The sequence below is a fragment of the Sinohyriopsis cumingii genome, chromosome 11 (assembly GCF_028554795.1).
Source record: "Sinohyriopsis cumingii isolate HCF-2022 chromosome 11, ASM2855479v2, whole genome shotgun sequence".
NCBI classification, from domain to species: Eukaryota; Metazoa; Mollusca; class Bivalvia; order Unionida; family Unionidae; genus Sinohyriopsis; species Sinohyriopsis cumingii.
Window position 1 is genome coordinate 94,787,146 of NC_142971.1, and position 25,266 is coordinate 94,812,411.

At 35.3% G+C, this 25,266-nt stretch overlaps 1 protein-coding gene across 2 annotated transcripts in view; it reads right to left on the bottom strand.

Annotated features, from left to right (window-relative positions):
* Positions 1-317: 317 nt before the first annotated feature.
* LOC149789036 (alpha-L-fucosidase-like) overlaps positions 318-25,266 on the bottom strand; it is a 44,945-nt gene continuing 19,996 nt past the window's right edge. Inside the window, exons 7-9 of one of the 2 annotated variants that reach the window (XM_089975212.1) lie at positions 24,088-24,258; positions 17,233-17,525; positions 2,716-2,852 (exon numbers count right to left, since the gene is read on the bottom strand). In XM_089975212.1, coding sequence (XP_089831338.1) covers positions 17,264-17,525; positions 24,088-24,258 — 433 coding nt within the window. In that variant the 3' untranslated portion in view covers positions 2,716-2,852; positions 17,233-17,263. Of the gene's footprint in view, positions 2,853-17,232; positions 17,526-24,087; positions 24,259-25,266 lie in introns of both variants that reach the window. The other variant, XM_089975211.1, reaches the window with a different exon arrangement.

A 25,266-nucleotide genomic window follows, 5' to 3' on the forward strand; every position in this document is an offset into this window, starting at 1 on the left:
CTTTTGCCACTGCAAAAGTGATACCTATGTCTCACCATTCACAGGTTAGTCAAAATTGATAACTGTTCTCACCATTAATAAGTGAGATAAAACATATAACACTGACTCACCATTCATAAGTGAGACAAAACTTATGTCTAACCATTCACATGTGAGACAAAACTGCTATGTGTCCCACCATTCATAAGTGAGTCAAAATTGATATCTATGACTCACCATTCACACATTTTGTATCTGGCAAATAACAATTCATAAAAATGTTATGCTAATCTAACTGACAAAGATCAAAATATTAACAAACTCAAATGACCATAAAATGATTTCGTCAAATAAACTTTTTATTTTTTATTTATCATGAGCATAACATATTAACAGCATTCACTTGAAGCATAATCTATGATTATAGGAGAATTAAAGTTTTAGTACATGATATCACAGAAGATCCAATCACCTGGAACTGCTTTTTCATATATGCTTCTAGTGTTAATGCATTTGTAAGTAATCATGGTATACTGTAGTGTTAATACATTGTATGTGATCATGGTATAATGTGGTGTTGATGCATTTGTAAGTAATCATGGTATGCTGTAGCGTTAATACATTTGCAAGTGATCATGGTATACTGTATATTAATTACATTGTATGTGATCATGGTATAATGTGGTGTTAATGCATTTGTAAGTGATCATGGTAATACTGTAGTGTTAATACATTTGCAAGTGATCATGGTATACTGTAGTGTCAATACATTTGCAAGTGATCATGGTATACTGTATATTTAATACATTGTCAGTGATCATGGTATAATGTGGGTTAATACATTTGTAAGCAATGATGGTATACTGTAGTGTTAATACATTTGCAAATGATCATGGTATACTGTATATTTAATACATTGTAAGTGATCATGGTATAATGTGGGTTAATCCATTTGTAAGCAATGATGGTGTAATGTAGTGTTAATACATTCGTAAGTAATCATGGTATACTGTAGAGTTAATACATTTGTAAGAGATCATGGTATACTGTAGTGTTAATACATTTGTAAGTGATCATGGTATAATGTGGTTTTAATGCATTTGTGAATGATCATGGTATACTGTAGAATTAATACATTTGTAAGTGATTATGGAATACTGTAGTGTTAATACATTTGTAAATGATCATGGTATAATGTGGATTAATCCATGCATAAAAGATCATGGTATAGTGTGGGTTAATCCATTTGTAAGGATCAGGGTATAATGAAGTGTTAATACATTTTATATTATCACAGTATAATCTGGGTTAATCCATTTGTAAGTGATCATGGTATACATTCAGGTATTTCCCAAAATAATATCAATCGGATCAGTTCAAATGTTCCTGAAAGAAGTTCTGCTAAAAACAAAGTGTTTCTAAAACACGAACCCTTTTGATCTATTGGCCTGCCCCAAACATCTCCAAATTCTGTGCCCCTGAGGTCAAGTTCCTTGGGGTGGAGACAAAAAATTCAGGATTGAAGTCAGTTTTATGTCTGAATTTGTCTGGGTGTTTTTGTCACTTTCAATAAGCATATTTACATGGCAAGGAGGATGTCAGTATTGTCTCAGGTGGGAACCAGGGCCACAACTATATGCCCTGATCCATGACACAGGGATTTCATTCCAAACCCCTCATCTGATATGAGCTGACACTTGGATTATTATAATATATATTGTTAGGCATGGGAATTGTGTTTAATTTCTAAGTAAAACAACCCTCACACCCTAACGCTATCCCCTGGAGATTCAGCAACATTTAAAGCCACTGTGCACAATCATATTGAGCGGCTTGAAGTCTCTGTTAAGACTGATGTAGGACCTAATAACCCTTGCATGATGAGATAATAAAGCCACTGTGCACAATCATATTGAGAGACTTGAAGTCTCTATCAAGACTAATGTAGGACCTAATAACCCTTGCATGATGAGATAATAAAGCCACTGTGGACAATCATATTGAGAGACTTGAAGTCTCTGTTAAGACTGATGTAGGACCTAATAACCCCTGCATGATGAGATAATAAAGCCACTGTGGACAATCATATTGAGAGATATGAAGTCTCTATCAAGACTGATGTAGGACCTAATAACCCCTGCATGATGAGATAATAAAGTGATATTCATCTCTAATTTCATTCTTATTACAAAACAAAGACAGTCTATTGCTAGCATTTATTCCCCAGTTTCTATATCTACCTGTTAATCCTGAATGTGCCAGATAACCATACAGGAATTCTGTTTTAAATTTGTGTAAAATACCAAGATATGATTCAAATTTGCAAAAAAAAAAAAAAAAAAAAAAAAAAAAAAAACCATCTCCAGCTTTGATTACAAAATTGGAATAAATTCTAAAAAGTCTATTAAACTACCATAATGTTATATTTTTATAACACCATGTTTCCCTAATGTAATTCTCAATATCCAATTTGTCCAACTCACCATAAAAACTACAGGAAAATTTTGTTCAATATTACATCCATACTCTATTATGATTTTATATCAATTCTTTTAATTAACATTACCATTCCCAATCACCTTTATGGACTGTGTAATACCAGGAAGTCATATCATTGTAAAAGGTTTTCCAATACAAATACCCAGGCCCATTGGCATGGCATCATGTTGAGGGGAATAACTGGCATCAAAAGTTCAATCCCACTGGGATGTGATGCTGGCAAGCTCCATCCTATCAATGAAGAGTAGCCAAGGAGGGTAACTGTGGTTGCTCTGGTTGGAGTTGGAGATGCTAGGTACAGAGTTAAAGACACAGGCCATTCCAACACTATCGCATATACTTTCGTCCTAAATCCCACCTTCTTCGATGTATACCTATAATATTATGCATCAGAAGAAAAATAATATAATAATTTAATCAAAACAAGAATTGAAATTAGAAATCAAACAATAATTAATTCATGGTATGGATAGCTGACTGCTCATGAAAAAGGACATTTTAGAAGGTACACTCCCTCCAGAGAAGAGCTGTCTCTGCAAAGAATTATTGTTTCAAATTATCTCACGAATTTCCCCAACAAACTATCTTGCTAGTATGACCCATTCAACTGCCCAGATGAGTAAGTCATCAGACTCTTGTTTCACCTCACCAATCTGAACATTATAAACTCCAAGACTTTATCACATGTCAGTTTAAAGACAATAGGATAATAATAAAAATAATAATAATGAGGTCTTTGTATAGTGCCTAATCTTTAGAAGCTCTAAGCGCTTTACAATATTAGACAACACCTATAAGATAAAAAACAAATAATAATATTATTACAAAAATGACAACAACAACAGTGGCAGTGTTGTGTTCCTCTATGACAAGGAGTCCACTAGCACAATGAACCTTTGCCAGACTTGTAATGGGATTTGACATGAGAAACAAAAAAGTCTAGAGAAAATACCCAAACTAAAAGACTTAAGTGATTTTGTCCTCCTTGCTTGCCAGTTATTTAATCTTTCCAGTGTTGTCAAAATAAATAGGTCAAATTCACCATGTGGAACACTATGCCATTCTTGATATTAGTCCAATATGATCTTTATATCAAGCCCATTTATATACTATAGTCCTTCTTCTGGATTCCATTAACTGCCATCTGTGGGAAATACTGCAACATATGGATGCATAGTTTTCCTTGCATACCAATATCCCAGGTATCCAAAAACACTAATTGCAGTCTGTGGGAAGTATTGCAACAATTGGATTATAACTGCAGAACAAGATGTGTCATCATAAACACGTGATTTTTTACTATTAAAACCAATGTCAGCATTGTGTTTAAAAAGAATATTATTTTCAAAACTTTTTGGGGAAAAAATACCCCCCACCCACAAAAAACACTTCAGTATGCCCGTTACATGCAGCATGTATAAACAATAAGCAGTCCTCATTTCCTCTTTTAAACTGATGTAACACTAACCTTCGGGCAGTTTAAATAGCACCAACTGAAAAGTGAAGAGATTAGGTTAAAATCTCTATTTCACGTATTACTTTTTGACTAACATTATAGCTCTTGTGATGTGTCTGAAGACTGCAGTGGGTGAGCCCAATGTGCTAATTTGCATAGGTAAAGATCAAAAAGTGGAACAACCCAATATAGGTAAATCCAATTGATGCAAGATGCATGTATGAGAACAAAATTTATTACATATCATTTCCTTGAATGAGAACATTTAAGCCATCTGAATTAAAGATTACTGACAAGTTTGTGAAAAGTGGCAACCTTTCTATAAAGTCAGATTTTACATTATATATAAAACACAAAACCTGATTATTTCAGTTGTTGTTGGAATAATGTTCAATTGTGATTCAGTTTTGAATGCAATTCAGAAAGCAATTTGCTATCAGCAGAATTAAATTTCAGAATTAGTTGATGAAGTTTTACTTTGTCAAGCATGCCAGCAAATGGGGGGAAAGAATTAATTATTTGCAACATATCAACATACATGTACATCATTATTGTATGTATGATGTCTGCCAAAACAGGAGCACCACCTATATGTAACATAGTCAACATGACAAATTAAACATTCAGATTACTTCTCTTTATTATTATTCATTATCTTAATCTCATTAAAATATGAACTATTAATTCACCTATGCATTTCATGATGATTTTAGCCATGAAATAGATTGATTGAAATACAATAATTAGCAAACACTTGTGTTGGCACAGTTAATTTGTGTTGATAAAGCAATACCACCTGTACTGGACAGAGGCATTTATTACTGCTGTATTACCTGCAAAACCACCATTAAACTTGAAAATATGCCCCCTTCCACCTTCCCCCAATGTCAGCCCTAAATGTGATGCATATTCATTTTACTATAAAGAAAAGCATATGTAATGACCAGACTGCATCAGATACAGTTTTGATAATACTAACATTATGATCATCCAGAACAACTCAGTTCTGACTAAGATTCGCTCAGAGAATCCAGCAGAGAAATCTGAACATCAGTACCATTCAGTCACTAGTGAGTGTAATGATGAACATGAATGACACGTGAATTACCTTCAAACACCCTGCAAAACTATTGAGAACAGCAAATACCATCTAATTAAGTCTATATTTTGCCATCCAATGCATTTTAAAGACAGAAACTTGGTGTATGTTTTAATTTAATGTCAGTGTGGTTGTGGTTATGTGGGTGTTTGCACAAGTGTATGGTCATGATATCTGACATGAAATCTACCAATTATTTTCTTTTCTTTTTAAGTGTATTAAATGCTTTGAAAAAAATCAGACAAGTTGTTTTTTACATTCAGGTTTGAATTTCCAATCATTTCCTATAGGCTTATTAAACATGAAAAGTTAGCTTATTCACAATTGGAAGGCATGACTTTCTTTGTCCCCCCCCCCACCTCCTCTTGGGACCTCAAAACACTTTCCAAGTCAGAAAAAACCCAAAACTGTCTGGGAATATGGCAGGTATGATGGCTGCATAGTTTTTCTTGCATACCAGTAAAGTGCGTGTCTGAAAACACTAATGCCAATTATTAACAAAACTTGTATGACTATTACATTTGTGAATTTAAAATAATGAAATAAAATGAAAGATAATTACAGTACCGACTGAGAAAACAAACTTATCTGAAGGAAAAAACAAGGACAGTGTATAAAAATGGATGGAAATTCCATACAGGTGACAGACATTCCCTTTTGATATGCAAATAAGGTTGCATACCAATATACCAGGTACACCAGTTGTCAGTAGAACAGAAAGATCAATGGCACAGCAAGAGTGAATCTGCCTCCAGACTGCAAACCTTGATGTGCATGCTAGGTGATCGACTTAAGTTAGCTTTCACACTGTTTTGTCAGAAAACAATTTATGATTTCTGCCTTTCCAATCTCAAATGAAGATTTAATATTTTGCTAATGTCAGTACCATAAAAACAAACTTTCTTCTCCGTTCTGATATATTCTATGACAGATAGGGATAAAAATGTAAGCGAAAGAAACTTTTTGAAAATCTAAATTTAATTTTAATTTTTCAATTTTAAAGCATTAAAATGTGTAAATGGAAAAAAATAGAGTTAAATTGGTATCGATGCATTAATCAATGTACTGAGATAATGTAAATGTAAATTTTATCCATTTATCTTGCATACAAATTATGTAAATTGGTTTACAAAAATGTATGGTGCATATTTTCTATACAGATTAAAAATTTATATTATACCCCTTCACTAGTGGACACATAATGGAATTTAGAATGATTAATCTCAAGAAATATTTGCTGATTTCTAAATTAAACACAATGACATTTGTTCCAACATGGCAATAAAATAATTTTAATCCATGCAACAAGGTAAGTAATCCAATTATCCTTACTGCTTTGTGTTCCTTGGATGATAGGTTTTGTCACTTTGATAATTACTGGCTATTATTATCACCAATAATTATCAATGTAACAAAAGCTAACCACTGAAAAGAACAGTATTCTTCAGCTTCAGTCAGCATGTCTTCAAGTTGCCAATAGTAAGTATGGTATATTAGCTACTGTGGCTTCTGTCTCATAGATTAAGAAATGTAGCTAAATGGCAAAAAGTTGATCATGTGACAAGTTCACTTCCTTCATAAACAAAGAGCATCTTATTTAAATAACTACAAATTGCCAAGGAAGAATAAGTTCTTGCAAAAAGTGCAAAATGTCATCAGACAGTATGATCACAAGGAAAACTGAAAGCAATTCAACTAAATGAAAACAAGGAGATCAAGAAGAATAGCTACCACGATATTTGATGTTAGAAAGATTCAAATGAACATTATTACTAATACATTCTACTGTAGTGGGAATGGAATCGATGGACAATTATATACACAGCCATATGTTTTTGTGCCCAGATTTGAATGACAAATATATTCCTGGTGAGTGTCTCTTGAGTGAACCAAGAAGGGGTGAATGAGAGGGAGGGGGTTACTTTATGGCATAGAGAAATGAGACCAAAAAAAGTATTTTATTATTTTGATTGGTAGAAATTTTGAAAGAATATGCATCAAAATCATCACTCAGACATCTCAACACTTTGAACCATGGTTTGCACATGTACTTGTTACTCTGGTATCTCAACACTTTGTTCCATGGCTTGCACATGTACTTGTTACTCTGGTATCTCAACACTTTGTTACATGGCTTGCACATGTACTTGTTACTCTGGTATCTCAACACTTTGTTACATGGCTTGCACATGTACTTGTTACTCTGGTATCTCAACACTTTGTTACATGGCTTGCACATGTACTTGTTACTCTGGTATCTCAATACTGATCCATTGCTTGCATATGTACTTGTTACTCTGGTATCTCAACACTTTGTTACATGGCTTGCACATGTACTTGTTACTCTGGTATCTCAATACTGATCCATTGCTTGCATATGAACTTGTTCAGTTGATAGTTAACAAAATATAGAGACATCTTTGAGCACCTGGCAGATATTTTGACACTATGCATGACCTGGCAAATATCTTGACAATATGCATGACCTTGCAGATATTTTGACACTATGCATGACCTGGCAGATATCCTGACAATAGGCATATATTCCTATGAATGTTTTACATTGCTATTTGAAACTGCAACTATAACACAAGTGATCAGAGTGCATTAAAGAAAATAATTAAGAGTTTCATAACTGCCACAACAAATAACAAGAGTCCCTCAAAAGGACCAATGCTCTATGGGCAAAAATGAATTTAAAGGCATCCAATATAAGACTGTTTCTTCTTTTTTTAACTGCTGTGCGTTGAAACCAACTCTAATATTCTTGAGTGATAACAATATTTCCAAGATGGCTGATTCAATTTTAGCCAGCCATCATTTTCATTTAAGCTTTTGTTTTGTTGGTTTTAGTAGTTCATTTAAACAAGTTTTGACTAGACCATGCTGAGGAAACATGAGCAAAGAGCCTTTCCAAATGCCACATCCATCCAGGTGACATGGGTTGTCCCAGGCTGGTACTGCATTCATTACTCTTGGAATACAAGACAACACTTTTGCAATTAATCTACTATGACTCCCAAAACAGATATCATAATAAACCTTTTGGCAAAAACTTCATGTCAGTATGGTCATCTAGTGGCGATAATATGATTTTTAAGATGATTACTATGGGATGTTATACTGATAATGTTTGCATTTAGAAGAACAAGATATCATAAAACATCTTTTGGTGAAAATCATATGTCAATATGACTTACAAGGAGGAGTAGCAATAACAAGATTTTCAATATTTATGCTGTGGTGTCCATATTGGATGACAGATCAGCAACATTTTAATTTAGGATGGTTGTAGGTGGTTGGTTGGTTTTAATGGTAGTTTTAATACACAACTGGTTATACCGTGCTATGGAAATAAAAGGTAAGTGTTTTTACCAGGGATATCATGAGGCAGCCAACCCAGGCTGACCAGGACAGATATCAAACCATTCACTCTTGGACTGCAGGTACAATGCTCTACCAACTGTGTGGTTCCATTTCATTTAGAACCAACCTGATATCATAAGAAATCTTTTGGCAAAACCCATTTCAATATGACCATCCATAAAGAAACTAATGCAATAGCAAGTTTTAAAGATGTCAGATCAGCACTATTTTTATTTAAGCAAAGCAATATAATTTTTGAGGTAATGGTAAAAAAACCATGTCAATACAACTTTCCATTCAGGAGGAGTAACTAAAACAGGATTTTCAAGATGGACATCATGGTGGCCATACTGGATGTCAGAGTGCCAACATTTTTGTTTACATGCAACTAGTACTCGGTATTAATATGTTAAAAATTTTGTAGTAATCATCCACATAGTTTAAAAAACATTTGTACTAATGGATTGATAAGACAAAACTATGAGCAGGCCATCCATGACCTATTCTGGTCTATGATCAGTGTAGAGTTAAAAACAGAAATACAGAAAAGTTTCAAGACAAATGGCTAAGAGCAGTTCTATTTAAGCATACATGGTACCCATTGAAGGCAGTTCTTTAAAACTATATGTTAAGGTACTCTGATTACTTGTGTTCATATGAAAATGATACAAAATTCTGAATTGCATCTAAGGGTGACAACTCCAAAATAAAGGTGCCTTCCATAGGTCCATGTATGTTTTATTGGAACAGACCTAAAGCAACACGGTTAAAACCTGACCAAAAAGGGAATATTTTATGTGTGGTAGAATCTGACTTTATGACATCTTTCTATGAAGGTCTTCATACTCGTACATATTAAATGCTGATAGTCAGGCAAGCCAGGTACAAAATATCATGGCTAAGTAAATGAGTAATTATCCTGGACTATCTTAATTAAATACCCAAGATGAAGTAAGAACATGTGTCATTTGAGTAACAGGGCTTTGAATTAGGTGACAAGATATTTATTTAACATTTCTATTTTATACGGATAGCAGGAAATATGAAAGTGTAGCAGCACAAGTGGATAGTGTAGTGGTGAGTTTCAAAAGTGTAGCAGACTAAAATGATAGCACAGCAGGACTGCTATTGGGAAAGGTCCTAGAGAGAACACCATCTTATAGATATGACATTTAGGCACACTAATATTTTTTATATTATGCATACATAATATTTTTTTTTAAACATCACAAAGGATGAGGCCTTCAATATCACAATTCTCATGTATTTACCACACTATAATAGTCTGCATAATGCTTTTTATTAAATAGTTGTATCTACAATTACATGTAAACATTATTAATTATAACTTTCTTATTTGCCTAAACTTTGCAATATTTTCAAAAGAAAAATATTTTCTGCACTAGATTAGAGGACAACGTTGGTGTTGTGTTGGGTTTAACACCATTTCTCAGCACAATATAGGCTATAGATGGTAACCTGTAAAAGTGGTTGAGCAAGAAACTGGAAAAGCCTTGGTAAGAACCAATAACCCACAGAAAGTTAACAGCAGCTCCTTTCTCACATACACACATAGGTAAAGGCTAAAACTTAAACCCATAGAGATGGAAGTGAGATGGCAATGATCAGTAAAGGCAATCACTTTAGATGACTCAGCCACCCAATGCACAGATTAGGGTACAAAATATAATTAATTTTTTTACAGACTGATGATGCATGAAATAAAGTATTTACAATTTACAAATCTTTGCTTATGTACAACATGCACCCACTTGCCAGTAGATATTAATGCCAGTAGATCAAGCTCTATGCTGAAATGCCAGTACATCAAGCTCTATGCTGTAAGGCCAGTAGATCTGGCTCTATGCTGTAAGGCCATTAGATCTGGCTCTATGATGTAAGGCCAGTAGATCAAGCTCTATGCTGTAAGGCCAGTAGATCTAGCTCTATGCCGTAAGGCAATTAGATCTGGCTCTATGCTGTAAGGCCAGTAGATCTGGCTCTATGCTGTAACACCAGTAGATCTAGCTCTATGCTGTAAGGCCAGTAGATCAGGTTTTATATTTTAAGGCCAGCAGATCAGGCCCTATGGTGCAACTTTGGATGGTCAGACACAATGATGTCAGTATAGTAGATCACGGTTTATACTGTAATGCTGGTAGACTAGGTTCTATTCTACAAGGCCAATCAGATTAGACTCTATGCTGTAACATCAGTTGATTTATTTTGTAAAACTGGAGGATAAAGCTCTGTACTGTAAATGTTGCAGATCAGGTTCTAAGCTGTAGGGCCAGTAGATCAAGCTCTATGCTGTGCTGCTGGTATATCAATCTACATACTGTAAGACTGGTAGATCAGGCTACATTCTGTAAGACTGGTATATCAGACTTAACTGCCTTAAGACTGGTAGATCAGGCTTAATTGCTGTAAGACTGGAAGATCAGGCTACATGCTGTAAGAGTGATAGATCAGGCTACATGCTGTAAGAGTGATAGATGAAGCTACGTGCTGTAAGACTGATAGATCAGGCTTAATTGCTGTAAGACTGTAGATCAGACTTAATTGCTGTAAGACAGGTAGATCAGGCTACATTCTGTAAGATGGATAGATCAGGCTACATGATGTAAAACTGATAGGTCAGGCTACCTGCTTTTAAGACTGATAGATGGGCTACATGCTGTAAGACTGGTAGATCTGGCTTAATTGCTGTAAGACTTGTAGATCAGACTTAATTGCTGTAAGACTGGTAGATCAGGCTACATTCTGTAAGATTGATTGATCAGCCTACATACTTTAAAACTGGTAGATCAGGCTTAATTGCTGTAAGAATGTAAGATCAGGCCACATGCTATAAGACTTGTAGACCAGGCTACATGATGGAAGACTGGTAGATATGGCTACATGCTCTAAGAATGTAAGATCAGGCCACATGCTATAAGACTTGTAGACCAGGCTACATGATGGAAGACTGGTAGATATGGCTACATGCTCTAAGAATGTAAGATCAGGCCACATGCTATAAGACTTGTAGACCAGGCTACATGCTGTAAGGCTGGTAGGTCAGGCTACATGATGTAAGACTGGCAGATCAGGCTACATGCTATAAGACTGGTAGATAAGGCTACATGCTGGAAGACTGGTAGATCATCCTACAGGCTGGAAGACTGGTAGATAAGGCTACATGCTGGAAGACTGGTAGATCATCCTACAGGCTGGAAGACTGGTAGATAAGGCTACATGCTGGAAGACTGGTAGATCATGCTACATGCTGGAAGACTGGTAGATAAAGCTACATGCTGGAAGACTGGTAGATCATCCTACAGGCTGGAAGACTGGTAGATAAGGCTACATGCTGGAAGACTGGTAGATAAAGCTACATGCTGGAAGACTGGTAGATCATGCTACATGCTGGAAGACTGGTAGATAAGGCTACATGCTGGAAGACTGGTAGATCATGCTACATGCTGGAAGACTGGTAGATCATCCTACAGGCTGGAAGACTGGTAGATATGGCTACATGCTGGAAGACTGGTAGATCATGCTACATGCTGGAAGACTGGTAGATAAGGCTACATGCTGGAAGACTGGTAGATAAAGCTACATGCTGGAAGACTGGTAGATCATCCTACAGGCTGGAAGACTGGTAGATAAGGCTACATGCTGGAAGACTGGTAGATCATGCTACATGCTGGAAGACTGGTAGATAAGGCTACATGCTGGAAGACTGGTAGATAAAGCTACATGCTGGAAGACTGGTAGATAAGGCTACATGCTGGAAGACTGGTAGATAAGGCTACATGCTGGAAGACTGGTAGATAAGGCTACATGTTGGAAGACTGGTAGATAAGGCTACATGCTGGAAGACTGGTAGATCATGCTACATGCTGGAAGACTGGTAGATCATGCTACATGCTGGAAGACTGGTAGATAAGGCTACATGCTGAAAGACTGGTAGATCATGCTACATGCTGGAAGACTGGTAGATCATCCTACAGGCTGGAAGACTGGTAGATAAGGCTACATGCTGGAAGACTGGTAGATAAGGCTATATGCTGGAAGACTGGTAGATCATGCTACATGCTGGAAGACTGGTAGATCATGCTACATGCTGGAAGACTGGTAGATAAGGCTACATGCTGAAAGACTGGTAGATCATGCTACATGCTGGAAGACTGGTAGATAAGGTTACATGCTGGAAGACTGGTAGATAAAGCTACACGCTGGAAGACTGGTAGATAAGGCTACATGCTGGAAGACTGGTAGATAATGCTACATGCTGGAAGACTGGTAGATAAGGCTACATGCTGGAAGACTGGTAGATCATGCTACATGCTGGAAGACTGGTAGATAAGGCTACATGCTGGAAGACTGGTAGATAAGGGTACATGCTGGAAGACTGGTAGATAAGGCTACATGCTGGAAGACTGGTAGATCATGCTACATGCTGGAAGACTGGTAGATAAGGCTACATGCTGGAAGACTGGTAGATAAGGCTACATGCTGAAAGACTGGTAGATAAGGTTACATGCTGGAAGACTGGTAGATCAGGCTACATGCTGGAAGACTGGTAGATCAGGCTACATGCTGTAAAACTGGTTGATCAGGCTACATGATGTAAGACTAGCAGAGAAGGCTACATGCTGTAAGACAGGTAAATCAGGTTACATGCTGTAAGACTGGTGTGTGTGTGTGTGTGTGTGATTAGGAATTTTAATGTAGCTTTAACAATTTTTCAGTCATATCACTACAATGTCTGCAGTGTGACAGTTTATACTGATGTCTAGGATTGGGGCATCATGCTGTACACATTTTGCATGATATCCCACCCAGTCACTTTATCTTGACACCAGGCTGACCAGTCCTAACATTAACCTCTTAATGCTGAGCACCAAGCAAGGCAACTGTTAGTACCATTTTTGTAAGTCTTTGGTACGACTCGGCCAGGAATCGAACCCACGACCTCCTGCATCCGAGGTGTACACTCTAACCACAATGCTACTGGAGCGGTTTCTATGGCTGGTAGATCATGCTAAATGCTGGAAGACTGGTAGATAAGGTTACATGCTGGAAGACTGGTAGATAAGGCTACATGCTGGAAGACTGGTAGATAAGGCCACATGCTTTTTAAGACTGGTTGATTGGGCCATATGTTATAAGACTGGTAGATCAGGCTATATGCTGTAAGAATAGTAGATCAGGCTACATACTTTAGGACCGGTAGATTGGGCTACATGCTGTATGACTTGTAGATAAGGGTACATAATTAAGACTGGTAGATCTGGCTAAATGCTGCATGACAGGTAGATTGGACCATATTCTATAAGACTGGAAGAATGGGCCATATGCTGGTAGATTGGGCTACATGCTGTATGACTTGCAGATAAGGCTACATACTGCAAGACTGATAGATTGGGTTATGTGCTGTAAGACTGGTAGATCAGGTTATATGCTGTAAGACTGGTAAATCAGGTTATATGCAGTAAGCCTGGTAGATCAGGATACAAGCTGTAAGCCTGGTAGATCAGGCTTCATGCTCTATAACTGACAGATCAGGCTCTTCGCTGCTTTAAGGTCAATAGATCAGGTTCTATACTGTCAAGTCAGTATATTAGTCTCTATTCTCTAATACTAGTTGATCAAGTACTAAACTGCAACTGTACACCATTAAATCAAGTACTATGCTGTAATACCATTAGATCAAGTACGATGCTGATAATACCATCATCCCTGCTACCAATGATGTTGCCTCTAGAAAAGAGATACCTATGTTTCACCATTCACATGTAAGACAAAATTGATAACTGTGTCTCACCATTTATAAGTGAAATAAAACTTATATTAGTTCTAACATTCACAAGACAAAACAGATATATCTCACCACTCTGAGCTGAGACAAAATTGATATCTATGACTCACCATTCATAAGTGAGACAAATTTGTATCTCTCTCACCATTCATAAGGGAGACAAAAACATAAATACAAAATTACAAATACAAAACTTTGTATCTGGCAAAATGTGATCATGGTATAATATAGTATAAATGCATTAAATTTTGTAATTGATGATGGTACACTATAGTGTTAATACATTTTTAAGTGATTATGGTATATTGTAGTTTTAATACAGTTTTAAGTGATTATGGTATACTGCAGTGTTAATACATTTTTAAGTGATTATGGTATACTGTAGTGTTAATACATTTTTAAGTGATTATGGTATACTGTAGTGTTAATACATTTTTAAGTGATCATGGTACACTGTAGTGTTAATACATTTTTAAGTGATCATGGTACACTGTAGTGTTAATACATTTTTAAGTAATCATGGTATAATGTGGAATAAATGCATTTATAAGTGATCACAGTACACTGTAGACTTAATATATTTGTAAGTGATAATGGTATAATGTCAGTTAATCCATTTGTAAGAGATGATGGTAGACTGTAGTGTTGATACATTTGTAAGTGATCATGGTATAAAGTGGTGTTAATACCTTTTTAGGTGATGATGGTATCATGTGGTATTATGCAGTTGTTAAGCGATCATAAACAGTAGTGTTAATGGATTTGTAAGTGATCATGATATACTGTTGCGTTAATACATTTGTAAGAGATCATGGTATAATGTGGTGTTTGTAAGTGATTATAGTAATACTGTAGTGGTAATACATTTAAGTGTTCGTGGTATACTGTAGAGGTAATACATTTTTAAGTGATCATGGTTTAATGTCATGTTAATGCATTTTTAAGTGATCCTGATATACTGTAGTGTTAATGCATCGGTAAGTAATCATGGTATTCCATAGAGTTAATACACTTATAAGTGATCATGGTATATGTGGGTTTTAATGCATTTATAAATGATGATGATATAATGTGGGTTAATCCATTTGTAAATGATGACTGTATACTGTAGTGTTAATAGATTTGTAAGTTGTTGTTGTTGGTGGTGGTGGTGTGGGGTTTAATGCCATCTTTCAGCACACGATAGGCTATACACGGCAGCCAGTATTAATGGTTGAGGAAGAACCCAGGAAAACCCAGGAAAGAACCACAGACCCACGAGAAACTACTGCCAAGCTTTCTCACATACCCACATTGGCTGAATCCAAGACTTGAACCAGCGCAGACAGAGGTGAGATGGCAGTGATCCATAACGGAGAGCGCTTTTGACCACTCGGTCACTCGGGCCCCCTGATTTGTAAGTGATCATGGTATACTGTAGTGTTAATGCATTTGTAAGTGATGATGGTATACTGTAGTGTTAATACCTTTGTAAAGTGATCATGGTATCCCATAGTGTTAATACATTTGTAAGAGATCATGGTATAAATTGGTTTACTGTAATCTATTTATAAGTGATCATTATATACATGAAAAACATAAATAACAGCTTTATTGTACAAATATATCAAAATGAAGTACAATCTGAAACACAATCAATTAGTTTTAAAACTTTATAAGATCAGTATGATTTGACAAAATTATTTCTTACATCTTGAGTATTGTTTATTTGCCTCAACATATTTTTGAATTCACTACAAACTGTTTTCTTAATCTGAGACCTATAGTATAAACTAACTTGTAGGTTGAGTCTAACTGCAAACTGCACAGACCCAGATCACTACTGCATTGACTGATCTCTTGACATCAGCTGGTGCATTATGCAATGGTAGATCATGGTTAATGTTGTTTGCAGTTGAATGTGAGTACATAGACTGAACTATTACAGATTTACAAATATTCAGGTATTTCCCAAAATAATGTCAATCGACTCAGTTCAAATGTTACAGATTTACAAATATTCAGGTATTTCCCAAAATAATGTCAATTGGCTCAGTTCAAATGTTACAGATTTACAAATATTCAGGTATTTCCCAAAATAATGTCAATCGGCTCAGTTCAAATGTTCCTGAAAGAAGTCCTGCTAAAAACAAAGTGTTTGTAAAACTCAAACCCCTGTGAGCTCTTGCCCTGCCACACACACCTCCAAATTCTGTACCCCTGGGGTCAAGTTCCTTGTGGTGGGGATAAAAAATCCAGGGATGAAGTCTGTTTTATGTCTGAATTTGTTGGGTTTTTTTTCACTTTCAATAAGCATATTTACATGGCAAGGAGGATGTCAGTATTATCTTAGGTGCGAAGAAGAGGCCACAACTATACACCCTGGGCCCTAATCCATGACACAAATTCCAAGCCCCTCATTGGATGTGTGCTGACATTTGGGTCAATAATGACATCAGTTTTCAGACATGGGAGTTTTGTCAAATTTCAATGTAAAACAAACCTCAGCAACATTTAAAACCACTGTGCACAGACATATTGAGAGATTTGAAGTCTCTATCAAGACTGATGTAGGACCAAATAACCCCTGCATGATGAGATAATAAAGTGATATTCATCTGTAATTTCATTCTTATTACAAAATAAATGCAGTAAATCCCTTGCATTTATTCCCCAGTATCTATATCTACCTGTTAATCCTGAATGTGCCAGATAATTATACAGGAATTCTGTGTTAAATTTGTGTAAAATACCAAGATATGATTGATAATCAAACTCTTCAATTCACTGCATGATACAAACCTGTACATAAAAAAAACATCCTTTAGCTTTGATTATAAAATTGGAATAAAATTCTAAAAAGTCTAGTAAAGAACCAGTTTGATAGATTTTGGTAACACCATGTTTCCATAATGTAATTGTAAAAAAATTGTCACAACTGTTGCATCACCATAAAAATCACAGGAAAATTTTGTTCAGTATAACAAGCATACTCTCTATCATGATTTTATATAAACTCTTTTAATCAACATAACCCTTGCCAATTACCTTTATTGACTGTGTAATACCAGGAAGATATTTAATTGTAAAGATATTCCAATACAAAAACCCAGGCCCATTGGCATGGCATCGCATTGAGGGGAATAACTGGCACCCAAAGTTCAATCCCTCTGGAATGTGATACTGGCATCCTCCATCCTATCGTTGAAGAGTAGCCAAGGAGGGTAACTCTGGTACCTCTGGATGGAGTTGGAGATGCTAAGTACAGAGTTCTAGTCTCAGGCCATTCCAACACTATCGCATATACTTTTGTATAAAATCCAACCTTCTTAGATGTATACCTATAATATTATGCATCAGAAGAAAAATAATATAATAATTTAATCAAAACAAGAATTCAAATTAGGAATCAAGCAGTAATTAATTCATGGTATGGATAGCTGACTGGTCATGCAAAATAACATTTTAGAAGGTACACTCCCTCCAGAGAAGAGCTGTCTCTGAAAATAACATTGTTTCAAATTACCTCATGCATTTCCCCAACAGACTATCTTGTTAGCATGGCCCATTCAACTGCCCAGATGAGTAAGTCATCATACTCTTGTTTCACCTCACCAATCTGAATATTATAAACTCCAAGACTTTATCACATGTCATTTGAAAGACACAAGAATGGCAGTGTTGTGTTCCTCTATGACAAGGAGTCCACTAGCACAATAAACCTTTGCCAGACTTGTAATTGGATTTGACATGAGAAACAACAAGTCTAGAGAAAATACCCGAACTAAAAGACTTCAGTGATTTTGTCCTCCTTGCTTGCCAGTTATTTAATCTTTCCAGTGTTGTCAAAATAAATAGGTCAAATTCACCATGTGGAACACTATGCCATTCTTGATATTAGTCCAATATGATCTTTATATCAAGCCCATTTATATACTATAGTCCTTCTTCTGGATTCCATTAACTGCCATCTGTGGGAAATACTGCAACAGATGGATGCATAGGTTTCTTTCCATACCAATATACCGGGTATCCAAAAACACTAATTGCAGTCTGTGGGAAATACTGCGACAAATGGAACAAGGTGTGTCATGCTAAACACATGATTTTTTATTACTAAACCCCCTGTCACAGTCTTGTTAAAAAACATGATTTTCAGAAATCTTTATTAAAAAAACCCACAAAAAACACTTCAGTATGCCTGTTACATGCAGCATGTATAAACAATAAACAGTCCTCAGTTCCTCTTTGGAACTAATGTAACACTAACCTTGGGGCAGTTTAAACAGCACCAATTGAAAAGCAAAGAGATCAGGTTAAAACCTCCATTTCACATATTACTTTTTGACTAACATTAGCTCATGTGATGTATCTGAAGACTGCAGTGGGTGAGCCCATTGTGCTAATTTGCATAGGTAAAGATCAAAAAGTGGAACAACCCAATATAGGTAAATCCAATAGATGCTAGATACATGTATGAGAACAAAATTTATTACATATCATTTCCTTGAATGAGAACATTTAAGCCATCTGAATGAAAGATTATTGATAAATTTGTGAATAGTGGCAACCTTTCTTTAAAGTCAGATTTAACACTATATATAAAACACAAAACCTGATTATTTCAGCTGTTGTTGGAATAGTGTTCAATTGTGATTCAATTTTGAACGCAATTCAGAAAGCAATTAGCTATCAGCAGAACTAAATTTCAGAATTAGTTGATGAAGTTTTACTTTGTCAAGCACGTCAGCAAATGGGAGGGGGTGAATTCTTTGCAACATATTGACATACGTCATTTCTGCATGTATGATGTCTGCCAAACTTGGAGCACCACCTATATGTAATATATTCAACATGATGAACTGAACATTCAGATTAGTTCTCTTTATTATTATTCATTTTCTTAATCTCATTATATGAACTATTAACTGACCTATGCATTTCAGGATGATTTTAGCCATGAAATAAATTGATTGAAATAAAAAAATTAGCAAAACACTTGTGTTTGCACAGTTGATTTGTGTTGATAAAGCAATACCACCTGTACTGGACAGAGGCATTTATTATGACAGATGTTTACTACTGCTGTATTACCTGCAAAACCCCCATTAAACCTGAAAATATTATGCCTCCCCACCTTCCCCCAATGTCAGCCCTAAATGTGATGCATATTCATTTTACTATAAAGAAAAGCATATGTAATGACCAGACTGCATCAGATACAGTTTTGACAATACTAATATTACAATCATCCAGAACAACTCAGCTCTGACTAAGATTCACTCAGAGAATCCAACAGAGAAATCTGAACATCAGTACCATTCAGTCTCTAGTGAGTGTAGTGATGAACATGAATGACACTTGAATTACCTTCAAACACCCTACTGAACTACTGAGAGTAGAAAATACCATCTAATTAAGCCTATATTTTGCCATGCCATGAATTTCAAAGACAGAAACTTGGTGTATGTTTTAATTTAATGTCTGTGTGGTTGAGGTTATTTGGGGGTTTGCATATATGTGTATGGTCATGATATCTGACATTAAATCTACCAACTATTTTCTTTTCTTTTGTAAGTGTATTAAATGCTTTGAAAAAACCAGACAAATAATATTTTATATTCAGGTTTGAATTTCCAATCACTTCTTATAGGCTTACATGAAACATGAAAAGTTAGTTTATTCACAATTGGATGGCAAGGCATTTTTTGGTCATGCACATTGCCCCCCTTCCTCTTGGGACCTCAAAACACACTTTCCAAGTATTAAAAAAAACCAACACTCTCTGGGAATATGGCAGGTATGATGGTTGCATAGTTTTCCTTGCATACCTGTAAACTGGGTGTCCAAAAATACTAATGCCAATTACTAACAAAACTTGCATGACTATTACATTTCTGTGAGTTTAAAATAATGAAAAATCATGAAGAATACTTAAAATAACATCAGCAACAGTAGTTAATGCACTCTTTTTTGCATCAGTACCGACTGAAAAAACAAATTTATCTGATGGAAAAAAGCAAGGACAGTATATAAAGATGGATTGAAATTCCATACAGGTGACAGACATTCCCTTTTGATATGCAAATAAGGTTGCATACCAATATACCAGGTATACCAGTTGTCAGTAGAGCAGAAAGATCAATGGTACAGCAAGAGTGAATCTGCCTTCATACTGCAAACTTTGATGTGCTTGCTAGGTGATTGATTGAAGTTAGTTTTAACACTGGTTTGTCAGAAAACAATTTACGATTTCTGCCTTTCCAATCTCAAATGAAATTTTAATATTTTGCTAATGCCAGTACCATGAAAAACAAACTTCTTCTCCATTATGATATATTTTATGACAGATAGTGATAAAAATAATGTCAGCGAAAAAAACCTTTTCAATAATCTGAATTTAAGATTTCAGTTTTAAAAGTATTAAAATGTGAAAATGGAAAAAAATACAGTTAAATTAGTATCAATGCATTACTCAATATACTGAGATCATGTAAATGTAAATTTTATCCATTTATCTTGCATACAAATTATGTAAACAAAAAGGCATGGTGCATATTTTCTATACAGATTCAAAATTATTATTATACCCATTAACTAGTGGACATAATGGGATTTAGAATGATTAATCTCAAGAAATATTTGTTGATTTCTAAATTAAGCACAATGACATTTGTTCCAATATGGCAATAAAATAATTTTAATCCATGCAACAAGTAATCCAATTATCCTCACTGCTTTGTGTTCCTTGGATGATAGGTTTTGTCACTTTGATAACTACTGGCTATTATTACCACCAATAATTATCAATGTAACAAAAGCTAACCACTGAAAAGAACAGTATTCTTCAGCTTCAGTCAGCATGTCTTCCAGTTGCCAATAGTAAGTATAGTATTTTAGCTATTGTGGCTTCTGTCTCATAGATTAAGAAATATAGTTAAAAGCAAAAAGTTGATCATGTGACAAGTTCACTTCCTTCATAAAAAAGAGCATCTTATTTAAATAACTACAATTTGCCAATGAAGAATAAGTTCTTGCAAAAAGTGCAAAATGTCATCAGACAATATGATCACAAGGAAAACTGAAAGCAATTCAACTAAATGAAAACAAGGAGATCAAGGAGAATCCTTTGATAGCTACCATAATATTTGATGTTAGAAAGATTCAAATGAACATTATTACTAATACATTCTACTGTAGTGGAAATGGAATCAATGGACAATTATATATACAGCCATACGTTTTTGTGCCCAGATTTTAATGACAAACACATTCCTGGTGAGTGTCTCTCAAGTGCACTAAGAGGGGGGTATGAGGGGGAGGGGTTACTTTATGCCAGACAGAAATGAGACGAATAAAAAGTATTTTATGGTTTTGATTAGTATAAAATTTAGAAAGAATATCTATCAAATCATCACTAAGACATCTCAAAACTTTGAACCATGGCTTGCATATGGACTTGTTCAGTTGATAGTTAAAAAAACATATAGAGAACAACTGCCAATTGGAATTGCAAATGATTTAGTAGTAAAGTTACAGTGGGTGAATCTTTTATGTAATAATCCCTTCAATGTGACCCTAACATAAAAAAGAACCTAATGTGTACTGATTCCCTGTAAAGTGCTGCTAACTGTACCAAATGTGTGATTTCTTAATGTATAGTTTAACTTATGTACAAACAGTCAAAACATCAACTATCATTTTCTTTTAATTTATTAACGCTTGGAAATAACTTCATTATTTATAACTCTGCCTCTCTCTCTCTGTCCCATACTTCCAATCCAGTATTCACTATGCCCATACAAACATTTATGAAACATTGTTTTTTTTTAAAGTACAATTTTTGGAGATGTATAGTAGAGATTTTTAGTTTAAAATAAGCAATTTGTTGGAAAAGTGAAATGTCATATGTGCCTTGCTTATAAAGAGAAAGAGGGTCAACTCTGACCAACTGATCTGGGCTGTTGACAACTAGCTGAGGATAACCTGTCACAGAAAAATGTAAACTAACTGGTAACAATATTCATTGTGAATGTGATTTAGTTCTGAAGAGAATGTAGCTTCTAAATGGACAATATGCATGACCTGGCAGATATCTTGACAATATGGGCATATATTCCTATGAAAGCTTCACATTGCCATTTGAAACTGCAACTATAACACAAGTGATCACAGTGCATTAAAGAAAATAATTAAGAGTTTCATAACTGCCACAACAAATAACAAGAGTTCCTCAAAAGGACCAATGCCCTTAGATAGGCAAAAAAAGAATTTCAAGGAATCCAATATAAGACTGTTTCTTCATTTTTTAACTGCTGTGTGTTGAAACCATCTCAAATATTCTTGAGCAATAACAATATTTCCAAGATGGCTGATTGGATTTAAGACAGCCATCATTTTCATTTAAGCTTTTGTTTTGTTGGTTGTAGCAGTTCTTTTAACAGAGTTTTGACTAGACCATGCTGAGGAAACATGAGCAAAGAGCCTTTCCCAATGCCACGCCCATCCAGGTGACATGGACTGTCCCAGGCTGGTTTTGCATTCATTAACCTTGGAATACAAGAAAACACTCTTGCAATTAATCTACTGTGGGTCCCAAAATAGATATCAATATGGTCATCAAGTGGTGATAATATGATTTTAAAGATGATTATCATGCCCACCATATGGGATGTTATACTGATAATGTCTGCATTTAGAAGAACTATATATCATAAAACATCTTTTTTTGAAAATCACATGTCGATATGACTTACAAGGAGGAGTAGCAATAACAAGATTTTCAATATTTATGCTGTGGTGTCCATACTGGATGACAGATCAGCAACATTTTAATTTAGGCTGGTTGTTGGTGGTTGGTTGGTTGGCTTTAATGGTAGTTTTAATACACAACTGGTTATGCCATGCTATGGAAATAAAAGGTAAGTGCTTTTACCAGGGATATCATGAGGCAGCCAACCCAGGCTGACCAGGACAGATATCAAACCATTCACTCTTGGATTGCAAGCATGATGCCCTACCAACTGTGTGGTTCCATTTCATTTAGAACCAACCTGATATCATAAGAAATCTTTTGGCAAAACCCATTTCAATATGACCATCCATAAAGAAAGTAATTCAATAACAAGTTTTAAAGATGTCAGATCAGCACCACTTTCATATAAGCTCAGCAATATAATTTTGGAGGTAATGGTAAAAACCCATGTCAATATAACTTTCCATTCAGGAGGAGTAACTAAAACAAGATATTCAAGATGGACATCATGGTGGCCATATTGGATGTCAGAGTGCCAACATTTTTGTTTACACCCAACTAGTACTCGGTATTAATATGTTAAAAATTTTGTAGTAATCATCCACATAGTTTAGCAAACATTTCTACTAATGGACTGATAAGACAAAACTTTTAGCAGGCCATCCATGACCTATTCTGGTCTATGATCAGTGTAGAGGTAAAAACAGAAATATAGAAAAGTTTCAAGACAAATGGCTAAGAGCGATTCTATTTAAACATACATGGTACCCAGCGAAGGTAGTTCTTTAAAAGTGTATGTTAGAGTAATCTGATTACTTGAGTTCATATGAAAATGATACAAAATTCTGAATAGCATCTATGGGTGACAACTCCAAAATAAAGGTGCCTTATGTGGGTCCCAAGTATGTTTAACTGGAACAGCCCTAAAGGAACATGGTGAAAACCAGATGAAAAGGGAATATTTTGTGTGCAGTAGAATCTAACTTTATGACATCTTTGTATGAAGGTCTTGATACTCGTACATATTAAATGCCGATTTTCTATGCAAATTTTCAAGTGTCCCAAGACAGCAAATATCTCTTTTCAATGGATCAACATTTGATTAACCTATCAAACCATATGATGTATTGATATAAATCTAGATTTACCAGACATTAGGAGTGTAAGAATCATTCTGGTAGACCCAAGGCGTTGTTTCATATATGGCCTCCCCATTCACCCTCAACCAATCTCCCATCTGTCTCAGTCTCTCTTCAAGGATGGGGTCTATCATTCCATCCTTAGTAGGGCCAACATTAATCAGAATATTACCTCCACAACTGAAAATTAGAAAAATAATTGTTTTACACATACAGACAAACCTATCAACAGGTAGCTACTCATGGGAAATGGTCAAACTGGACTTGTACTCAGGTGACCTCTGAATGCAGGGTCGCCTTTCAAACTTGATTGCATTGATGATGATTATTATTATTATTATTATTATTATTATTTCAGTCAATTGGCATTAATTCCTATTCAAAGTATTCAATGTATAAACGATTTGGTTTACTTTACCTTCTAAATGGCCCTAAAATTTGGTAAAAATTTAATTTTCATGGATAATTTTCCCCCGTCATAAAATGTGACAGTATCAATATAGTTCAAATAGGTACCCCAATGACATCATAAAAACATGCTGTAGTCATGACAACAAGATGACAATGGAATGCTAAGAAACACAATTTTAGCCAGAAATATTCCCTTTTGAATGATTTTTAATACACAGCCAAGATAGACTGTTTATTCCTTTTAACTGCTGAGTATTGAAACCATCTTTGATATTTTTGACCAATACACCAATCCCTTGAAGTGATTCATGCTGCTGGGTGAAAAGAATTTCTCTGATATCCTTCAGCAATAACAAGATTCTCAAATTTGCTGCTGTGGTAGACATGCTAGATGTCAGATTGGCACCTATTTCATTTAGAAACGATTCAAGTAGATATCATTAGAAGTCTTTTGCTGAAACCCCAATAGCAATACAATAATCCATTCAAGGGGAGTAGCGACAGCAAGACTTCACAAAAGTCATCATGGGAACCATATTAGATGTATGACTGGTACCATTTTCATTTAGGACCAACTAGGAACCATAAGAAGTCTACTGGTGAAAAATGCATGTTCATATAACCATCCATTTGGGAAGAGTAGAGATAACAGCATTTTCATCATGGTCGCCATGATAGGTGTAATGATGGTGAATTTTTTGAAAACATTTTCATTTAGGACCAACAAGACACCATTCTAACTCTTCTGATGTAAACCCTGTATCAAAAATGACTTTA